The 22,966-nt window shown below is 37.3% G+C and overlaps 3 protein-coding genes across 4 annotated transcripts; 2 read left to right on the plus strand and 1 right to left on the minus strand.

Moving 5' to 3' along the window:
* Positions 1–8,161: 8,161 nt before the first annotated feature.
* On the plus strand, positions 8,162–15,890 carry LOC124303163 (uncharacterized). The gene is made up of 5 exons (XM_046760048.1): positions 8,162–8,612; positions 11,736–12,020; positions 12,966–13,286; positions 14,026–14,271; positions 14,360–15,890. The coding sequence occupies exons 1-5, from the start codon at positions 8,225–8,227 to the stop codon at positions 14,614–14,616; spliced, it is 1,497 nt and encodes a 498-aa protein (XP_046616004.1). The 5' UTR covers positions 8,162–8,224; the 3' UTR covers positions 14,617–15,890.
* On the minus strand, positions 15,501–20,293 carry LOC124303162 (protein tumorous imaginal discs, mitochondrial-like). 2 transcript variants are annotated; one of them, XM_046760047.1, is made up of 6 exons: positions 19,908–20,293; positions 19,189–19,661; positions 18,768–19,031; positions 18,241–18,685; positions 17,311–17,441; positions 17,055–17,196 (listed from the first exon to the last, which is right to left on the minus strand). In XM_046760047.1, exons 1-5 carry the CDS (start codon positions 20,083–20,085, stop codon positions 17,326–17,328), a joined length of 1,476 nt encoding a protein of 491 aa, XP_046616003.1. In that variant the 5' UTR covers positions 20,086–20,293; the 3' UTR covers positions 17,055–17,196; positions 17,311–17,325. The 2 variants fall into 2 exon arrangements, with proteins under 2 accessions (XP_046616002.1, XP_046616003.1); XM_046760046.1 differs by lacking the exon at positions 17,311–17,441 and having other exon boundaries at positions 15,501–17,196.
* A 74-nt stretch (positions 20,294–20,367) lies between these two features.
* LOC124303165 (ubiquitin-fold modifier 1) lies at positions 20,368–22,643 on the plus strand. The gene is made up of 4 exons (XM_046760050.1): positions 20,368–20,512; positions 20,707–20,763; positions 22,219–22,349; positions 22,427–22,643. The coding sequence occupies exons 1-4, from the start codon at positions 20,508–20,510 to the stop codon at positions 22,498–22,500; spliced, it is 267 nt and encodes an 88-aa protein (XP_046616006.1). The 5' UTR covers positions 20,368–20,507; the 3' UTR covers positions 22,501–22,643.
* Positions 22,644–22,966: the final 323 nt, after the last annotated feature.

Raw genomic sequence — 22,966 nt, forward strand, 5'->3', positions numbered from 1 at the left:
GAGGCATATTTATTACACCATGCAGTCATCGTGGATCGGTCTCACGATTATTATACATCCGATCACCAGTGTAGCTGTTTATTTCATTACAATTAAGTCGAGGTAATTATTCAAGTAATTTATGAAAATTCGGAGTTTTACAATTGTGAATTAGGGTGAAACTGTGTAATCATCGAGAACAAGCGGCTTTAGGCTGACCATGAGCCAGCCCTCGAACTTCACGTTCTCACACTGCAGGTTTCATGTTCCAAAAGAAAAAAATTAATGATAGTATCCAATTAGAATTCCTAACTACAAGTTCAGATTTGTGATTATCGATTTAAAAGCCCTCGGGTACCACATTACACGAAAATATGACCATTTTTTAAATTCTTAACCACTATAATGAGTCCACCATTACAAATTTTGTAAGTTTGACCTTGGATTGGTTATCGGTGAGCCAAAAAACCTCCGCCTACTGATTTCGACCGAAATCCAAATATATTCATATTTTTACCAACCATATTGGATTTGCCATTTTGGATTTCGCAAATCTGTCCTTTGATTCGTGATCAGCCACCTAGCAAGCCTTCGAGTACCAATTTTCATAAACATCCAAATGTTCTTAGTTTTTTTAATCAGCATATCGAATAAGCCAAATTTAAATTTTGCTAATCTGACTTTAAATTCGCGATTAGCGGCCCAAAAAACCTTGCGGTACCAATTTTCATTGAAATCCATTAATTTATTCTCATGATGTCATCATTTTTATTTCATTCTTAGAATTTAGCTATTTAAATAATTCGAAAAGTTCTGAACCGATCAAAGCCAAAATCCAATCAGTTCTAAGTTTGAAAAAATCGCGTCGATTCAGACCAAAATCGTTGAAATTCGGTAATCGTTCTCGAGATATGGTCGGACAAAAACATTGATCACATACATAAAACCCAATTTTTCATTTTCGGGGTGATCATAATATTTGAAGTAGAAATTGAAAAAACTACAGTCACCGGTTAGTCAAGATGTTATAATAAATGCGGAGAAATATGTTCAGGTATACCAAGGAGTATGTACAGAGTTTGAAAAATAATATTTTGAATCAGAGGTTTATCGTTGTGGGTTATCAATTATCGCAGCGTTACATAAAAATAAGTCAAGAAAACGCAGTTAGGTAATAAATATACAGTGCAACCGCAAGTCCAAACCGCATTAAGCAACCGCTGACCTGGCTTGTAAATATCCATTCAGTGACGTCATAAGCACTTACAGCGCTTCTGGACGTTCAACGTTGAACTAAGGCCGCTGATTTCATTGGCCAGTTCCGTTAAATCCGGCCAATGAAATCACTTACAAATCGAGACAGATTTCTTGTGGATCATGAACGGGCTGCTCTCATCTGAAATTTTTTTTTGTCGAATCGTGTCTTATTTACGGACAGACAACTGATAGAATAGGTTTTTCCGAATTACGTGTGTGCTTTTATACGTCTGTATCTCCCTGACGGAAATGAAAGAATTTCTGAAATCGTACAAGCCCAATTGCCAATTGGCCATGTTTGATTTGATTTTATTTATTTCATAATTATTATTAATAAATATTATCAGCGATCTACATTACCAATGACTGAGATACAGAGGTACACTTTTATTCAAGTTACGATTAAAAAAATGTTCTAGTCAGATTCGTGCCCTGTTCTCGCACGATTCGACAAGGAAATTTCCCCGCTTTTGACGTCACGAAATAAATGTATATATATTTTAGTATATAGTACTTTTTGTGAGTTCAGTATTGAATTAATTAGAAAAAAAAAGTTTACAGTCCTAGGTTAACAGAATTAAAGTAATTTCACATAAAAAATAATATAAATATGGCATATGATATTTTTTTGTAGTTTTATTGGAAAATATTTGAAATTTTTGATTAGTGTTATTTTCGATCGCTGATATCTTTCAAACGGTTGATCTGAGGAACTTTGATCTTCAGACGTTTTTTGTAGAGCGTGAAATTTCCTACAAGTTTCTTTTTTTCAGATTGTTGTTACGATGAACCGTTCCAAAGTAATAAAAATTCAAAAATGAAAAAAAAAAAAAATTCCCGTGTTATTTAAATGGAAAATAAAGAAATGCATAGAGGCACACCTTACTATTGATATTAAGAGCTCATATTGGCGCCAAAATTTTTGTTTTTAGGTATACTATCAATTTTTGGACACCATAAGAAAAAAAAAATCCGTCTTTTTTTGACACACCCTAATATATATATATATACACGACACGCCGGGTCATAGCGGGGCCTTTAGTAACGATATAAGCATGGACCGATTTCCGCAATAACGAACTTCGGACATTGTGGGTTATCAATTATCGCGGCTTCATAAAAAGATAAATTAAAAAAGCGTAGTTACGCAAAAATTATACAGTAAAATCCGAAGTTCAAGCCGCATTGAGGGGGGGATTTCCTTTTTTTTCACTAAATTTATCACGTATTTCTACTTTTCTGGTGAAGAAACTATACAACGGATCAATGCGAAATTTGGCACGTGGATTTATTTATCTCTTATACAGCTCTACGAAATAAATCCTTTTTTTTCGTGCTCTGATTTTTTCTGTGAATTCTGGTGTTTGAGAATGTAAAACTTACCAATATAATTATGATTATAGTAGATTGGCTCTGGTTTTTATGTTATTGTAGTATTGTATTCGAGATGACTCAATGTTTATAGGCGAATTTCTCTTGAACGGTTAAACTTAGGAAAATTCTATACCCGTAGTTTTTTATAGAGCGTCAAATTTCTTATAAGAATCTGTTAATACAGATAGTTTATTAGATGTACGTTTAGATGATTTATACGCCAGACGTTTATGAGAAAAAAGAATTCACAAATTTTCCTAAATTTTTTTACCTGTTATTTAAATGGAAAATGGAAAAAAATCAATATTAAGAGCTCGTATTTGGCTGAGATATTCTATTTAAGATGCTCTACCGAAATTTTGATGCGTATTTGAGAGAAATTTTTTAATTTTTTTTCGGAACACCTCAATACCCCCCCCCCTTTCGAAGAAACTTGTCGTGCCCTCTTTTTCATGGCGGAAACAACAAAGTATTATATTTCTTATATTTTTTATACTTGTGTCCGAATAAAGTAAGCATAACTAAAATTATTGATAGTATTTTTTTTATAAACTTTAGATATTAAAAAAAAGAAATCGAATTTTTCACCTAAACATTGCTTTTTTGAGTCATATATGAAAATATCGATAAAATAAATAACTAGAGCCAATTTCGAAAAACTACGCTTACTCCTAAGGTCGTTGACATCGAATCTTTCTAAGACGACTCAAATATCAAGAGCAACAAAACCAGTGTTGACCAGTATTGTCGATTCACGAAAAAAATTAAAAATCATTTCCTCCTGAATGAATAGCTACAAGTGTTTAAAGTAAAATGTTCTCGGCATTTTTGTTGCAGGATTAATGGAAATACTCAAATCATGCACAGCATCAACTGGGGATCTTCGCGCGTCGAGGGGTTGGGAGAAAAAGATTTTTAATTTTTTTGTGCATAGATAAGAGATAAGTAAAGCCACATGCTGAATTTCGCATTGATCCGGCGTATAGTTTCTTCACCAGATAATTGGAAAAAGCTATAGGTTTATCGACAAAAAGGAAATCCCCCCTCAAGTGACGATATAAGCGTCGATCGATTTCCGCAATAACCAGCTTCGAACGCAACACACGCCTATCGTAATTAACGCCTCTACACGAATAACCGACCAAATCTATTTCTGTACATCTCATCCTTACGGACGGACGGTTGAGTCTTGTGTATTCATTTTTTATGTACATCATGCATATATATTTATGTTTAGACACGAGTTCGAGGTCAGCGAGTCGTAAAGAATTTTCTACGAACTATAGCCTACGGTAGAAACTTATTTCTGTACATATATCTGCGTTTAAAGACACACGGTATATACTTATATGGGGCAGGAACTTTTCTCGAGACTCTACCTGAGTCTCTGCTGATTTTTCATACACTTATAAACAAAATATTCGGAACATATGCCAGCGTATTTTCGCTCAGTGGCACACGCAAAATAAAAAAAAATAACGTGCGAGCTGCGTCTCTTATAATAGATATTTGTGTATAGACCTGAAAAAATTACTGCACGTATACCTTTGTATAAGCAGTGTATGTATATTTATCTTATTTAACCGCCACGTGTGAACGAGTCGAGTTCGCGAATCGAGTTGGATTATCGCAGATTTGAAACCTTATGCGGTACATACATAGGTAAATACATATGTGTGTATATATAGGTATGTAAATACACGTTACACGTAACTTGGCATACGAAAATCGCGTATTAAGAGGCTTACACGGGGAATATCAGACCATCGCATCACAGATTCTGCTGAAACTTCCGCGGGGGTATTTCTTTGGCCCAAAATATGAAACTTTCGATGTGTTCTATCCATTGGGCCTTTCTTTACTCGATTTAAAGTTCATTACGCTTTCAAACATTTGCAATTTATACTTGACAAGGGCTCTGAAACAATAATGTTTTCTTTTACACTTAAATCTATGAAAATTAATACTTCATTCAATAAGGCATTTCACTAATTTACATGCTAATATGATCAATTTCAACCGAAATGGATGAAACTATCTATCAGCGACTCTATATTTCAGGGCAAAAAAACACCCCTGAAAGTTTCAGCAGGATCCGCGATCCGGAGGTCTGAGACTCTCGTTGTTTGCGCGAACAACTTTTACGAACAGTTATTATACGTGAGACAGTAAACATCTAAGCTGTCGTGAATGACTTTCGGCGACAGCATTCTCGTGTATTCTCTTTTTTATTTTTATTCATTCTGTGATACTAAAAACGAGCCTATCACAATTTCAATTTTATAACACAATTCTCCAGATTAGTATAAAATTATTCCAGAATGTTAAAAGTACGACATCGTTTATGCCTTGTTTAAAACCTTTTTAACTGTACTACCTTTTTTCAGCCCAGCACAAATTGGTATGATAAACTGCTGTATTATATGTATATTCGTGTGAATGCCGTGTGTGCGTGAAACTGTCGGTGCTAATTTGACAAAAAAAAAAAATAAACCCGGCCCTCAATTAAAATCATTTTTCAAGTCATTGACGCGTACCTAATTATCCACGTGTTCGTAAAAGCGATTCGTTATTACGTAAATAATATATATACGAGGAATTCTACGTTAAACCAACGGGTCATCGATCTGACACCCTGGGATTCTGATGTCCAATGAATTCTTTCGTTTATTTCGGTAAAAAATCGTATCTCCAATTTTTCGATACTTTTCCGCCAGTTTGTAAAATAGTGCCGACCCGAAATATGCTTGAGATGAAGGTGTAAAATCAGGGACGCGAAGAGACATCTTTTCGCCATAATTCGAAAATGGTATTGAAATGCTGAATATTTTTTTATTTTTTTATTTATGAGTTATTGTTTGCCATGAACAAATAATTCTTGTAATCAAAAGTAAAATAAAAAGGAGCTCTGTTCTGGTAAAATTCGGTTTTCTTTTCTTTTTTTTTTCAAGAGTAAAACAAAGGAAGTAATGTTTAATTCGAAAAAACTGATTTTTGTGTGTGTGTGTGTGTCGAAGGGGTGGGTCAGGTTATATGTATATGGTAGGGTTCTTGGATTTTTGACACGGTGGTGGCGGCGGAAGCCAGAAGATATCGTCGTGATATACACAGATATTATTTAGCACATAGGGCAAAAGAGGGAAGAAAGGATGCGGTGAAGAAATGAGGGTAGGCGGTAAAGAGCTAGATGTTTGTAGGTATGACGGTATATTAGACTGTATGAAAAAAACGGATTATTTTTTTCAACATTCAAGGCAAAAATATTGTGTCAAATTACGAAAAAAAGATGCTGTCGAAGTTTCAGCTCTTAATATTCATATTTAGAGATGCTTCATCGCGATTTTCTATTTCACGTTTAAATAACATGGGAAACATTTGTTTTAAGCTTTCGAATTTTAGAATTTGTCAACGCATTACCGTACTGATTAGATTTTCATTGACCTTTGACCTTAAATAACTTTCGAAAGAGTAGATTTATCATAAAATGATAAGAAACCTTTTTTGTAGCGCGTTCATACATTCTGGTCTTATCAGTACGCTAATGCGTTGACCAGTTATAAAATTCCAAATATTAAAAGACAAAATTTTCCCACATCATTTAAATGGGAAGTAAAAAATCGCGACGAGGCACCTCTAAATATTAATATTAAGGGCTGAAAATACGACAACATCTTTTTTTCGTCATTTGGAACAATATTTTCGACTTGAATTTTGAAAAAAAATAGTCGATCTTTTTCATACAGTCTAGAATATATATAAGTATTTAGCATATATATATATATATATATATATACACACACACACGTTTAGTTTACATGCAGACTCTTTTATCGCAGACTAACACGTACATACAGGTATGCTTGTAATGACATTACATAAATTACGTAATATATAACTATACATATACACCGACAGTTTCTCTGCGATAAAAGTCTATATATAAAATAAACGTGAAAGAGAGGGGGGAGAAAGAGGTGAGAAAAATGTAAAAAGGAGAATCGTCAATATGGTCAAGTGTAATGTGATCTAGATATAGGTATATATATAATGTACACATACATACAGTATGTGTCTGGCGTAATTACATATGACAGGGAGAATGGATATACCTCCTGTAGGTTAGACACACCAACCTGGGCAACAAGTCTGCGAGGTCGCATGATGCGATACTTGCACGCAATATACACAAATCTAATTTTTGATTACCAAAGTGGCGAAGCGCCGGTGAATACATTATACGCGTATATACTTTACATATACATGCATACCTATATATACGTATGTATATAAATATCACGGGGTATACTCTTGATACATTATATACTTGTCTCAAACATGGATCAATTTTCCATTTACGATGTGAATTGCATCGTGGCAAAAGGATAATTGGCGTATTATGGCCTGGACTCGTTATCTGTTCGACCTTTGTACATTTAGCTTGGGCAATTCGCGTCTTAGTTTGGTATATTCAGTTTAAAATTGGCGGCAAGCTGTTTTTGAAACATGAGATAAAACAATCGATAAAAATAAATTAACAAATGATTAAAACAATTGAGAACAATAGTAATTTTCTAAATGGGTAAATATTTGAATAAGATCACAGTTAAGTCGCGTATATCGTTAGTGAATTCATTGCAACGGGCAAGTTTCAAACGCTAGCGAACCAAAACCAATATGGCCGCCGCTGACGCGTACGCTTGAAGTTTGATTTCATCTCTACGATTATTTGCATGATTCAAAAATCGTCGAGCTTCATTTCACGCCAAACACGTAAATGGCAAGAATAGTTTAGTAATGACAGTCACCAGCGATCGAGTCTTAAAAAGGTAGAATTTATCATGCAAAAAATTCACCCGTGTATTTGCGTACTTCAAGTCTCAATTTTCTTAAAATATCTATATTCAACGGTATTAACGGACGGTATACCTGCACACACTCGCTTCGCCACATTATAACATTAAAATCTTATTATAAGTCAGTTTAGTTTAGTAATAACAATAACTAACCAGACACACGCATAGGTTTACACACAATGTGGGTGGCCTGCTGCAGAATATCAGCTGTGTAAACAACAAGTCGCGCATACAGTGTTGATACACATATATATCAGAAAAATTCCCGAAAATGTATATATATATATATGTAATTTTTAGATATATATTTTAAGCTTATTAACATTATATATATATATATATAATGTTTAGATTTTAAGTCCGATTTTCGTGACGCAGGCTTGATAAGAAAACGGTCTCAGGTGAAAAGTCCGTTCCCGCATTTAGTAAAAATTTCAATACACCACAGTATAACACTGCAGCAGAATCCTAGTATGAATTTTTCGAATAACGAACTAACCGACGTATAAATTTTACCATTCGTACCGAAACGTTGAATAATAATTGAAAAAGTACTTCATACAACACTTATGCATACAATATTGTATTACACCCGTAAAGAGAGAAAATTTGAAGTCGTAATTCAAAGGGGGCAAATGAACGGAACGACCTTTCATACTACGATACCAACGAATTGTACAATCTGACAAAATTCTACAGGTAGATTGACCCAGACAGGGGTGGGGGACCCGGGCTGATCGTTAAGCGGCGAACACGACGGCATGGAGGTGCCAAGGTTCCCCCGACCAGCACCGAATCTCGCAAGTAAAGTGACCGAGGAGCTCGACGTGACATCGGTGCTAGCGGCAGTGTCTCCCGAGACTCCGGCGTCGCGACGCCGACATGCAATCGTCCGCGGAGGAGTGCGTCTCCCACGTGGTGGTGCAGGTGAAGTTGCAGGTGGAGAAGCAGCGGAACGCAGAGGCGGCGGAAAACGCGGAGGCGCTTACTTCCGGGGATCTAGGTGTTTCGTCAAAAATCTGGTCCATCCGCGCGACAAACGCTCGTCACGTTTCCCATCCAGGCAACGGGTCACAGAATTTCGCCTAAAGATGACGGAGCGTTGCGATGAAAATCACGACTCCGACGACGACGTCGTTTGTGCCGTCGGTATGCCTTGTAAAATATACTTGACATGTTATTCTGTACATCTGTATATTGTACGACGTTGCGCTGAACGGTATTAACACGCATTATTATTATTATACGTCTACGTAATATCTGCAGGCTAGAAAATCCGTTAAGCAAACACTGTGGTGTACATACTATACTACACTGTATAATAACACACACGCGTGAACATTCCATTATTAAAAAAAACTATTATTCGGCACGTGCATCAAACACAGTTCTAAAAAAATAAAAAAAAAAAATAAAAAAAAATAAAAACAAACAGTGCGATTCACCTCAGGTGAGAATTGTTAACGTTTTTACCCGTGAATTATAATAATATAGCAAACAGCTCCGATTCAAAAAGTTGCGTACATACCAATGTATATGTATGTACGTCTATATGAAACAAGGAAAAAGTAATAATAATAACAACAACAACAACAACAACAACAACAACAACACAGACGATAAAAACATTGATTTTATCGATTCCAATGCGCATATTACATGTATGTACGTTATACATGGAACGTGTGCCTAAGAAAGAGATCATAAACGATGGATCGCGAAATGTGAACTGTACGCAAGCGAGCTTTCATAATACACCCTGTCGTACTGCTGCATAAACATAACGTACATCCTCCGATGAATTATCGAGAAATTCAATGTTCGCATACATAGTTCAATTCTAGATTCTCATACATATATCCATGTAAGTATAACCAATCGATTTCGGTACATATTATAGGCACGCGCTGTGTTATCAACGTGTCACGCAAAAATATATGATCGCGTGCAAGGGTCGCATTTTATACGTCATTTATACTTATACAGTACACACATATACTCGTGTAACGTACATACACAAGTTATTGGACATGGATGAGTACAAAAATGACCTTTGCCCCGAATTAGATCGCAGACACCGACATCGGTCAAATATTATCCTACAATGTATATACCGGACAATTATAACTTATCCATCCGTGAGCCTACCGTCTATATATAGTTATATGCTTATGTATAGTATAATATCAGTGTATTTTCTTTTATTTCTTTCGTTATAAAGTTCTGCGCGCATGGTTTCAATAATTATAATAATTGTTGCCAAAATTTTTTCGCGGTTTCGCTAAATAAACTGATTAATTAATAATAGTAATAATAATATTCGCTGTGATTGCTGTCCGATTAACATCGATGTGATATTATTGGGTGAAGGTCGGGGCTTGTTGTGGGTGACCTCCGCGGTTACACGTCTGACGCACGTGGTCCTGTCTGTGCAGTTTTTAAGAAAATTTATACGTATATCAATGTTGTAAGCATATGCGTGTATCCGGTTTTACAGTTTCCGGAGTTACGTTCGTTCCGGTGAAATTTAATAACACCTACGATGTATTTACATACACAAAAGCTACGTGCATATACGCATACTATAATATGCAAGTACAATTACTTGGCAGTTATATTATTACATGCTTGTCGACAAGGCTTTTTTCTCCAACGCCGTTTTCATTAACATTATCAATTCCCGTATTGTATGTATTATTAGCGGTGTAGCGTTACATGAAAGCGGTGTAATTATTGCGAATAAAGGAGACGTATTTAGGATATATTATACCTATGCATACACACACACACACACACACACACACACACACACACACACACACACACACACACACACACATATGTATATAGATTCATATATAATTCGCATACTATAAACGTCGAGACAAAGAGAACAACACCGCGATATTATATACATAATGCGTGTGTGTGTGAAAAATTTTCAATCGTCCCACATCCTGTATTTTATCATACATCCGCATGGCTTCTTGCGGGTGATACAAATACAAATAATATCCATTAGTGCAGATAGTTTTCCGATTTGATCGAACGTATGTATAATAATAAAGATCGACACCCTCAAATAAATTACATCCGGTGTCTCGCTGTGCGATGATAACGAATTCCGCTGCAAGTCAATTTATCTACCTACCACTGTTGCGAAAACTCCTTGTATTAATTAAGAACGAAAGCTCTGCTCCCGGCGTGGCATTAACTGGCCTGAAAATCAATAACGATATTAATGTATCATCGCAGAAATTCTCCCACTGACGTACGATACGTACGTGCACATGTGTATACGTACAATATTTGCGTGGATAATGCGTTATAAGCGTATAGGTATAATATAGAGACACGATTGTCGGCGCGGCGCTTTTGAACGCTGTACAGTTATTAAACATACATACTTACAATGCGTATATAGACGTTATATACCGGGAATAACGTTAAAATAGACTACCGAGGCTCGTGCGAATTGCGATGATTCCGAATGAATCACTATTAAAGAAGTTCAGGTTGCGTGTGAATGTTTTCCCGGAATCAATTCCGATCACTCGCTTCACGGTTCCCGCGAGTTTCCGGAAGTTTTTCACGTTCCCGGTGAAACGTACAGTAAAAATGTTAATCCGCGAAAAGTGAGTAAGAATCATACTCTGTATAACGTTTCTAGTGTGCAGGAGGCGCGTTTTCGACTCATTTTTTTATAAGAACTGGGAATAGACTCTGACTTCTTATACGTGTAGTAGCGCGTATTAGCTGCGGATGCTGCGGACTTCATAGAGAGCGATCGACTCGAATTTTCTCGCAGTAGCGACAACCGTCTCGATTCGCGCCTTCTCCTAACGTCAGACACGTTATACGGAGCATAAGAGCCTGTAGCCAGCCACCGGTGTAATTGCGTCCATTACTGTGTTACGGTATAAGCGATACTCAGCGGTGGCATTGTACCCTGGCACAAACGCGCACAGACTCGGTGTACTTTTACACTGGTATAATTTAACGTGTAATCGTGTGAGGTAGGAGAACGTCTGCGTGTGTGCCGCGTATTTATTATTTCCGTCAATTGTAGGTAAAAGAAGAGAACGGTTAGTTGTTTTCGTTCGGATCATCCAGTTTAAATGTGTGTATCTAATGCTCTGTTTCCTGCACTTAAACGCGCGGCGTTTTGCCGTAAGACTTTTAGAGAATTCTAAATTTCTGTACACCGCGATAATTTATACACCTGATGATTTTAACACCGGCGTAATCATGATACGATTTATTCTGTTCAAGGCCCACACCGACCTCCAATGGGTGTAAGTAATTCACCGAAGATAGATCGCAGCGTGCAGAACGGCGATGCGGAAGCCCGTCATCAAGAGCATCAGGAATTGCCACTAGCTGCGTTCAGATCGACGGGGGTTCAAACATGCCCGACAATTCCGTACCGCCTGCGGATGTTTCCTTCCCTTCAAGACCCGCCTGTACTCGTACGGGATTCGTCCGAGAATCCAAAAAAATCATCGAAAATATGCAAGCATTTGAGACTTCTCGGGCGGCTGACCCTCTGCCAATTCGGTAAGAAACAAGATCCGCTTATCGAGTCATATCGCGTTTGTTAAGTCACACAAACGAGAGAAACAAGAATACGATAGCTATTGCGGAATTTATACAGTACAAATTTTTTAAACAACTATACACAGACCGTTAGTATTTGGAGTTGATTGATTATGCTTGGATAATTTATTCAAATGAAATCGATTTGTATATTCTTATTTTTTTTTTTTCATTGGCAACAGCTGTATCTCGACAGTTGATAATCCTTGAACTTATCTCACGCAATTTATCTATATTACATACCCGTATATAAACGAACTATAAAAACTTTTATATAGATTCCCTAATCATGGAAAAATGTTCGAGAAGTTTATAACTCGACTGTACTGACCCTGTTTGATATCAATTTCGATATATGCCATCCAGTAATAACGAAACTGAATTGGGAAAATGGGATTTAGAATAATCTATAATACAGTACCGTTTCAATTCCAATGTGGCAAAGATTTGAACCAGTTTATATTCTTTGAAGTTGCAAATGTTTGACTTTATCCAATTCAAATTGATATGGATAGAAATCGTCGTGTGTTAGATTCCGGGTCACACAATGTATAATTTAAACGATTAACGACTATTCATTGGAGCAATAACTGTTTCAAAGCAACGTCGTACGCGAATTCGTAATTCCGGCAAATTAAAATTCAACGATACAGCGTTCCCAATCGGTTTCAATTTACTAAAAGATATCTAACGACTTCAAAATCAATCTACACATATATCGCGTTACATTAACATATTTGAGAACGCCAAAATTCTGTGCAAAAAAAGTGAAAATAAATTAAAAATGGTCGAATAGTCGAATAGTAGCAAAAAAAGGAAATAGGGTCATTACCATATTTACTTTTCAACCCGGAAACAACATTCGGCGCTTGCCTATATAATAACGAACGTGAACTCGTCTTTCAGGTTTAGCATGGCTTTTGAGCCTTTGGGCGATCGCAGGAGCGGCCGCATTTTACAGCACCGAGGGTCCTCGTGAACGGGAACAAGTTGCTGACTTGGCGACAAAGCAAAGGGACCTGGCGATCAGTTTAGCCACCGAACTGCGTCAAGTTAAAGCCGAGGAACCGATTTGGGTTAACACCATTCAACGCTACTTTCTCAAACACGAGAACCTTATCCTGGCCGCCGTGAACTCCGGATACGGGGAAAGCGGCGGCGGTGGCGGCCAGGTCTGGACGTTTCCCGGGTGTTTCCTCTTCGCCGTTTCCCTGCTGACCACCTTGGGTGAGTTTCGTTATTTTCCGAGTTTCCCTTTCTGCCGTTTCCACCGAGCGATAAGTCTCGATTTGACAGAGGGAACTGCAATCACCGCGCAACGATGCGATTAGGTGTTGGACTTTTTTTAAAGGAAATAACAATCGATATAACATATTTTACAATTAATTTATAATAATTAAACAAGTCTACAACGTCGATTAGTTACTGGAAGAAATTTAATGATTTCAACATTCGTTTCACTATAAAACAAGGGAAGTCCTGAAATTCTATATTATATGTGTCATGCATTACACGATGAGTCGAATCGAGATTTTAATTAGTTCGGAGGTGGTTATTTCGGGTATATATACAAGGCGTTACGTGTAACATATCACAACGTTGAACCGTTGTATATTATAGAAGACCTTAGCGTGCCAACTAACGAACCGCTGCACCTTGATTCTTTCGATCTCGCAATCAGTCAGTGTATTATAAATAGAAACGGGAAATTTCGAGGACTCACCTCGCGTGCTTTAAGCTCGAGGAGGGAGGGATGCGAAACCTTATTGTCACAGTGACTAACCGCAGGGAGCTTCGTGGAATTTGAAAGTGAGCGTAATAATTCCGCCCGGAAATCCGGCGATGCGAGCAATTTTTTTTTCATCTTATTCTAAGCATGAATTGAGAGTGATTCGAAGGGTTCGAAGCAACAGCGAATACATTCACCTTCGTTAACGTGTTAATTATTTCCATCGAATTTTCGCAGGATTCGGCGCTCCGGTACCCCGAACAACGCCAGGACGAACAGTCGCGGTTTTATTCGCGGCGATTGGAATCCCGGCCCATTTTCTGCTCATTCTTAACACGGGGATTTTCCTAGCCGTACGTCTGCAGAGTTTCGCGGTGCGGCGAAAAGAACAGGGAGGAAATAGCGAAGACAAAGAGGCCGTCGTTCATTTGGAATACACAACTATTCCTCGTTGGGTGAAGATCGTTCCGTTCGCTTGCATAGGTGAATATAATGATGGTGCTTGAAAGACGCGAATGGTCAATCATTGTTCAGCTTAAAAATTATCAAATAATAAAACACTCTCTTCCAGGCGGATACTATCTAATCGGCATATTGTGCTTCGGTGTTGGAAGGCTGCGACCGATGGCGGCGAGCTTGTTATTTCCCTTGGATTTTACCGCCGCTGGTGGCTTGGCAACCACTTCCGGTCCGGTCAGAATCGCTTATGCAATTTACCTCGAGGGTGCGGTTACAATTGCAGCTGTGGCTGTGGCCATACTCCAAGTATCGGCTACTCAGAGCCTTACAAATATCGGCTTGAAATACGGCCTCCTCACAAACACGTAGCAAATACACAATTTTACGGTGTGCCTAATTTTCGATCAACTTTACTTCACGCTACTAATTGTAAGCGTATATGCATATTTCCTCAGCAGCAGCAGCAGGAGTCCTAATTAACTATAAGAAAAAGAATAGAAAATAATGAGAAGGTATTTACCTATTCCAAAACTAACGAATCTATAAAAAGTTGATCGCGTTTAGTCTGAGTTTTGTTGCGAAACCTGCAGATCACGTATTTATACTCCGATTCCAAGATAAAGTTTATTATTTTATAAATTCGGATTAGGGAAAGAGAAAGAGAGGGGGAATAGGGATGATGATGAGAATTCTGAGAAAGAAATGTACATGGATTCTTAAACTCCCGGTTCAACTACACTTCTGGAAATTACAAGGTTTCTCGGCACAACTCGGCGGCGCATAGATTTATAAATAAAGGGTGTATGAGAATAAAGAACGAATGAATAGATGAATGAAAGAATTCACGTTACCTATATTATATACATACGTGCATGTGCGGATGTAGTATATAAGCGGTAGACATATATATATATAATTTTTTTTCTCTATAAGTGTGTACAAGCGAGAAGATCCAGCCAAAAGTTGATCATTCCCTTTGATTAAGAGAGTTTGAAAACTATCTGTAGAAATTTACTTCGTCCAAAAGTTACCGAAGTTCAACAATTTACTATTATAATATCGTATTAAATAAATGATGCATATCAGTTAAATTGATTTAGCGCGAGTTAGAGTTATTATAATAATATGCATAACTGTGCAATACTGATGATAACTGATAATGCTAATGAAGAAAGAAACAGAACAGAAACAAGAAGCCAATCCTCGGAAGAAATATTTCTATTTCATGTCGCAAGGACTTTTTTGTTATTTGTTTTCTTTTTAAGTTTCATTACCGCACATAAATTTTTCTACGCCATATAACATGTGTATGGTAGGTCGACCTAGATGTATAATAGATTAGTCGATGTTGTATCAATGATCGCTACTCCTCTCTTCCCCACACAAGTGTGATACATAGATATTTTATATTATAACATAATAAACTTACCTGAGTGCTTTTTATATAACTATTATTAAATATAATTGATATGCATACGTACGTGTATATTTCCGTACATATATTCTACCGTGAATGTTGATAGTATGCGAAACAGATGATAAAAAAACATAGAGAAAAAGAAATACCTATTGTACAATTATTATACGTTAATTACGTACTTTACATGCAAGAAATGAATAATAAAATTATTTATCACCGTTGACTGGCTGTTGTTTTTCATTTATTTATTTCTTCTCGTCGCGTACAGTAATGTTTGTTAAAGGCTTGGGAATCCAGCTAACTTGTTTTCGGTATGAAACAAAATGAGAACTCAATTCTATACGAATTATGTAACAGTGACTCCCAATCTCTCACATCGGCTGCATTGCCAGCCTTTGTCACATAATTCGTACAGAATCGAGCTCATACTTTGTTTCAGGTCGAAAGCAAGTTAGCTGCAAGTTCATGGTATTAATGAACATTACTGTACCTCTAAATTGAAAATGTTGGGAAGGGTACAAAAATTAACTCAACCCAATATAAACAATTCGCAATTTGTGAGGTAACTTCATGAATTTATTATGTATCATTACCATTCGACTAGCGATGGATACGTCAATAAACTACCGTTATTTCGTTTCTTTTATTCTTTTCAATTACTATACAATACGGTTTTTCTTTACACCGCAGTTATGAGATACTTCGAATTATTAATTGTTTCTTCGACAAGAATAAGCTGTATGATTAATTTAAAGATCTCGAGAATTCATTAATTATTTTTCCCTGTTATGCGCGTTTGTCTGTGCATACGTGATCTATTACATGTTGATATACACGTGTGTAAAATTCAAAGCATTCGTAAACCGGAAGAATGCGTAGTATGATAAAAGGCAATGTTTTCAAATACCATTATTTCAAACTAATTGTGAGGGAAAAAAAATATTATAACAACGAAACTGTAATCAAGCAATTGTGGTTGACAAAAGTTCCTTTTTTTTGTCTTTGCCACTATTGTCACTGTGATTCGGTTGTTTGATCGTCATGCTTTCAACACCAACGATAAATAAATCTTCTCAAAATATTTCCCAGTTACAGAAGAAGAAGAAGCGATATCGTTATCAGAATATATACAAAGAAATGTAACAAATTTATTTTCTAACAACTACATTACCAGAACTTCAGAGAGAATACAATCCGCGGTGTTGTTTCTTTTCTTCTGTTTTCTTTTCTCTCTAGTTCTGCTTTTTCTAACAAACATTTTACGTTAGCTCACGGCAGTTTATGTCTTCTCGCTTGCACGTCGCTGTTGCAGTCCTCCTTGTCTTTGTCATTTGGAACGTTGTCCTCCTCGTATTTGGAATTAGTTTTGGTTTCTGCCTCTTCTGTTCGACTCGACCCCGTAACTTGAGGCTTATCTCCAGGTCCATCCGCTGCAGATGAAACTATTTTATCGTTGACCGGTCGATCACCTAATGCCATGCGGATGCTCTCCATTAAATCTAGGGGACCGGTGGTGCACTGCTTCGAACCTTCAACAATAATTGGTCATTTAATTTTAGAAATGAAACCGCAAAAGAGTTCGAAACCGTTCGTTTCTCGGTGATAAGAATAACCGGAAAGAAAAAGTATTCCACTTTACTTACCTATGCCTATGATCTTTAACCGAATATAGCCTTCTTAATTTTGCCAAGAATCCCGTCACTTTCTTGATTTTGATACTGTTCTTTCGCTTGAGTTTTCGCCTCGGAACCTGCCATGCTCTCGCGCGAATTTCCTAAAAGAATATCAAGCGTACTTTATACCTTTGAGGATTATCATTTTTTTTCTTCTATAATTTTACCGATTGATCCAAAAAAAAATTTTTTTTTCATAACACAATCGATAAAGTACCAAAACAAGATACGATGCTGTTATAGTTAATATTTTGGTACAGCTTAATTAATTATGAATTATATTTTTGTTTTTTTATTAACTCCTTTTTATCAAGCACATGGTGTGTATATAAGAAAATATCAATGCAACATTTTAACTTAGTAAACCAAAACCAATGAAATGATCAAGCGACGATTTTAACGACTATTTATTTTTTATTTTTCTTCTCTTTTCAATGCAGACAGGTACACGAGGAAAAACTCAAGCGAAACTTAATTACAGTGTATAGTCCAATAAAACATATATATTTATATACGGCAACTACAATCACATTGACAAATAGTAATGAGACATTGAGATTGCGTTCTGGTAGTCTGAATTTGCTTTGTCATTGTGAATCTCCGTATACATTACACAATCTCAATCCAATGTCTGTTCAAGCTCGAGAATCATTTCACCGAATTCTATAGAGGAAGCCAATTTTTGATCGTTAAGAAATTCAAGACTTGTTACAACACAATCATTCCAAGCATTGTAATTTTTTTCGATGGCCTCAAGTTAGACGCCAGATCAGTCTTGATATATTCCGTCTTTTTGGGAACTAATCGATATATAATCATGCATTATGGTTTGGAAAACAAACATTGTAGTCAGTTCGTAAAATCATGAGCCGGATTAGGTACTGTCTTGTTTTTTCTTACCATCCTTTTTGAACGTGATTCCGTGTATGGTACCAGGTGTACCAGCTTCCAACTCTGCGTAAGCCTGAAGCAGCGCCTTTTGTTTCTGATTCAGATTCGACGGAACGGATATTTTTATTTCAATATAGTGATCGCCGTATCCCATACTGTTAACTTTCTTTAAACCTTTCCCGTTTAGGCGTATTTTTGTGTGCGAAGAAGTACCGGGGCGTATTTGTATCGTCTGATCCTCATATACACCTTCAACTCTTATTGTACCACCAAGAACTGCCTGAGCCAATGATATTTCGGCACTTGTATGGACGTCTGGACCCTCGCGACGGAAATACTTTGACTTCTCAACCCGGAATGTTATAAAGACTTCTTTGTTGCCCACCGCCATTCTCACTGTTTGACCATCTTCAACGCCAGCTGGAACGGGGACTGTCACTTTTTTACGTTGCACCTGAAAAAGTTTCATCAGCGAGGAATGTCAGCATCATTCTCTATTCTCATTGTTCAAAGTTGCAGAGAAAAATTGAACGTACCGTTTGACCTTTCCCTTCGCATTCACCGCACGGATACTTGATATACATTCTGGATCCCTGGCAGAAGCGACAAGTCGATCTCATCACGAATGGACCAGTACTTATTGTCTCCATACCAGTTCCGTTGCAGTGTTGACAGCGTACCGCCTTTGTACCTAGCTCGCAACGACTTCCGGAACATTTAGGACATGTGTCCACAACGTTTATGTTTACATCTTTGTTAACACCACGAGCGGCTTGGGAAAATGTCAAGTTCATGATGACCTAGGAAACGTATAAGCAAAGCATAGGTATAAGTTTTGTCAGTTGAATATTGAAAGGTTACACATGAGGAACGTGAGTAGAGTGAATACTGTAGAATGCAAATTAAATTACTTCATTTGCAAAAAAAAATACCAATTTGTAACAAGTGATTTTCTACCTCTTGCGATGCTCCAAAGCCGAAGTTACTCTCAGCAAAGTCCTCATACTCGGTGAATCCTCCGGTCTGAAACCCAGCCTCGCCAAATATTTTTCTGAATAATTCTTCGGGATTGACGGTCGATCTGAATTGCCAATTTTGGCCAAAGTCCTGAGCTCCTTGGCGCTGTCCACCACCACCCATGCCCATCTGTTCGGAAGTGGCACCCCAGGTATCGAACTCCTTTCTTTTACCCTCATCACTGAGCACTTCATAGGCTTCGGATACCTCCTGAAATTTTTTTCCAGCATTGGGATCCCCCTTGTTTGTATCGGGATGATACTTTTTGGCAAGCTCATAGTACGCCTTTTTGATATCCTTCTGAGAGGCGTTTTTCGGCACGCCTAGTATCTCGTAGTAATTACGCCTGGCCAAAAGTTTGTATGTGGTGTGAAAACCGCGGCGCGGAAGCGGCGCCGATTTTGCTTGTATATCTGCAAAAGGAACGTTTGATTAAAAATGAGATAGTCACAAGTGCTGGAAATTATTTAAGGTTATGAACGACGGTCGTCTAAAAGAGGGTGAAACAGGTCGTGAGATCGGCAGACGAAGGTGAAACCCTTTCGCTCGGTTAAACAACTTTGCGGCAAGCAGTCAGGCGAATTTAGAACGAGACGATGTCGCGAACATGAAGAGGGCATGATGTAATCTAGAAATGTCTACGGTATGCGGTGCGTTACGTTTTTCGTATTTCCGATGACTCCACAACTCGACACCAAGCGCCGAGCCCGAGAAAAGACGCCGACAGGTGTTGCATTGTTGTAAGGTGACCGATGCTAGATTATTCAACTTATTACAACCGATTAAAGAGATACTTTTTGGCCGAAGAATTACCGCAAGACCTTTAGTCGTGGCCATCTTTGATATGAAGGGACATGCGGGCGACTGTCACGTGACCACTGAAATACAAGAATACTACCCTTGGACCGATCGAATGTTCCACAAATTCTTCATTCAACGTCTACAAATTGCAATACCCGATAGCCGTGATATTTCTTCTCCCATTTAGGCGGAATTTATTGTGTATTCACTGTTATTACGTACTTTTGCACCAAAGACACGTGTTTTTGGCTGATTAAAATCAATAAAGTTGGCGATCTTTAGACTGATTTTCGTCGAACTATATATCGATATCTCGATCTCTCGCAATCGGATGTAATAATTCAGCCAACTTCGGGTCACACACAATTGTGTCGCTTCTATTTCCTTTGAGGTTATTCCCATACATAGGACATTAATTTCTTCAATTCTAGTTGGCATAGTAAAGGGCCTCCTTAACCATGGCGTGAGTATATTTTATGTCGTTGTCATAAAATCGCATGACTCTTATTGCTAAATTTCGTTTGATTCGACTTTGACAATTCTAATAATTGACAAAGCTGGTCACACGCGCTGACAAACATCTGTTTCAGGAAATGAAATGACAGATCATAATGAAAGATTGAATTGAATGTAATTTGAAATTACGAATGATTTCAGATCAAAAGTAACGTTCAAGATTACTCTCACGTCTGATCCCAAGCTACCTTTCAAAGTGTGAGTATAAAATGTAATTTGTAAACAAAGGAGAGACTGGAGAATTATATCTATATTCATTACAGACACCCTATTCAGACTGTTAATTTTGAGAAAAAAAATCTGTTTTTATTTCGTTTTGTTGAACAGATGATGCGGAGGCATTTACTCTCCAAAGAGCGACGGAATTTGGCCTATGAATACAGAAATAAAGTTTTTCCTACTAACGATGAGCTGCCAAAATAACGTGTCAGAGACTCAGTTTATACAGATATTGAAAGCGATCGATAGGTACTTGACCATAATAGAAAGCCGGAGTCTTGCGGCGCAGGCTAATATCGAAAGCGTGTCACAAATATTTAGCTATGCACTGTTCGTAGAGGCCACGATAGTCGAAGCAGAGAAAGAAAACAAGCTAGACATATTTGAGAACCATTTGAGGGACTGGTGGAAGAGCGAAAATCGCAATTACTTTTACCCGTGTTCAATTCTAAAAAAAGCCTGCGACAAACTCCTTGAAGTTTACATGAAAAGCACTGTTGTTTCAACGGCTGTAGTCGATCAGTTGATAAATCTGTACATACAGTCATGCGGAAAGCCCAGACTCGCTCAATTTATTGAACAATTATTAATCCAGTCAGTTTCCAACAATGCTGTGATAGATTTGTTACAGGAATTGGGTATAGATATTTCGAATTTCGACGATGACGCTATGATTCAATCGTGGGAGGATGTAACAGGTCAGGGTAAACAGACAGAGGTCTCAGAATGCGTCGAGAGAATGTTGAAAGATGGTTTCATGCCTAAGCTCGTTAGGATTTTTTTGGAACTAACTGAGACAAACAGTGTCAAAAAGATACTCAGGAATTGTTTTGTGTCGAAATTAAACGCGTACGATGTAGAATTCACTCTGAGTTTTTTAGATCTCGAAGAGGAACTATTTTACAAAATCCTCATCGAAGACTTGGGTTTTCGAACCAGCTTCGTAGATGCTATATTTTATTTTGGTAGAAATATGACGCACGATGGCGAATCTTGGGTGTCTAAAAATCTGTTTAAACACAACGACCTTGTGAGTTTTATGAAAATTTTTCTAAGTGGTCCTTCTACAATTCGTCGATACGTCAATAAGACGCTAAACTTTGCTAAAAATGATCCAATGCCCAACGTTTGGCAGAATATACAACCATGACGATTGATCGACCTTACAACAGTAAACTAGGTATCAGCTGGTTGAATACTGTATAGTTATATTACGTGTAAAATGCTGTGTGTTTAACATGTGTACAAATCATTTTTTCAAAGATACTATTAAACTTTTTTTACGTAATACCTTAACTTTCGAACATTCATTTCTTATCTCTTGACAATCATTCCTAATTGCATTAAATCATGTTGCGAGATAAACCCAAATTATTTAAAGCGCACCTTTGATTAACTGTAGAGAAAAACAAAAAATTCCTTGCTTTTTTACAGACTCAGCGTTCCAGACAACACACCGTTTACCGCAGTACTTAAATTTGCTGCTGAAGAATTCAAGGTAGCGCCAGCTACGTCAGCAATCATCACTGACGACGGTGTAGGAATCAATCCGCAACAGACAGCGGGTAAAACTTAGTTCTAAAAAATTTTTTACACTTTTTTTTTCACTCACACGCGTAGTGATGATTAATGATTTTTTTAGGCAATGTCTTTTTGAAACACGGCTCCGAACTGAGGCTCATACCACGAGACAGAGTGGGCAACCAGTGCAGTTGATTCCGATAATCTACACATTTTTCCGTTTTCTTTTTCTTTCTTTTTGAATTTTTAAAGAAAGAAAAAACTAAATGATAATATATTACTGATTTGTAAATATTGAAAGTTGAAATTGATTTTCAATAAAAATGATAATAACAATATCAATGCTTTCCTACATACTGCATTATTGATTTTTTTTATTCAATTTTATTACCCCACACTCTTTGCATCCAGATAGGTATGTAGATACAATATAGCAGGAGACGAAAATACCTTGCGGGGGAAAAAGGATGTTGACTTACTTGACAAGGTGAAATAAACTCTCATGATTGCACATTTCAAAATTTCACCCTGAGACGCTCACTGGAAATGGCAACAAATCGATGGATTGAAGGGATCCTCGAACATGGGTGCTACTTTGTAACGTGGGACCTGAAGGCATTCGGTAGAAATGTTTTATAGATGAAATACATTTAAAGATACA

The sequence above is a fragment of the Neodiprion virginianus genome, chromosome 4 (assembly GCF_021901495.1).
Source record: "Neodiprion virginianus isolate iyNeoVirg1 chromosome 4, iyNeoVirg1.1, whole genome shotgun sequence".
NCBI classification, from domain to species: domain Eukaryota; kingdom Metazoa; phylum Arthropoda; class Insecta; order Hymenoptera; family Diprionidae; genus Neodiprion; species Neodiprion virginianus.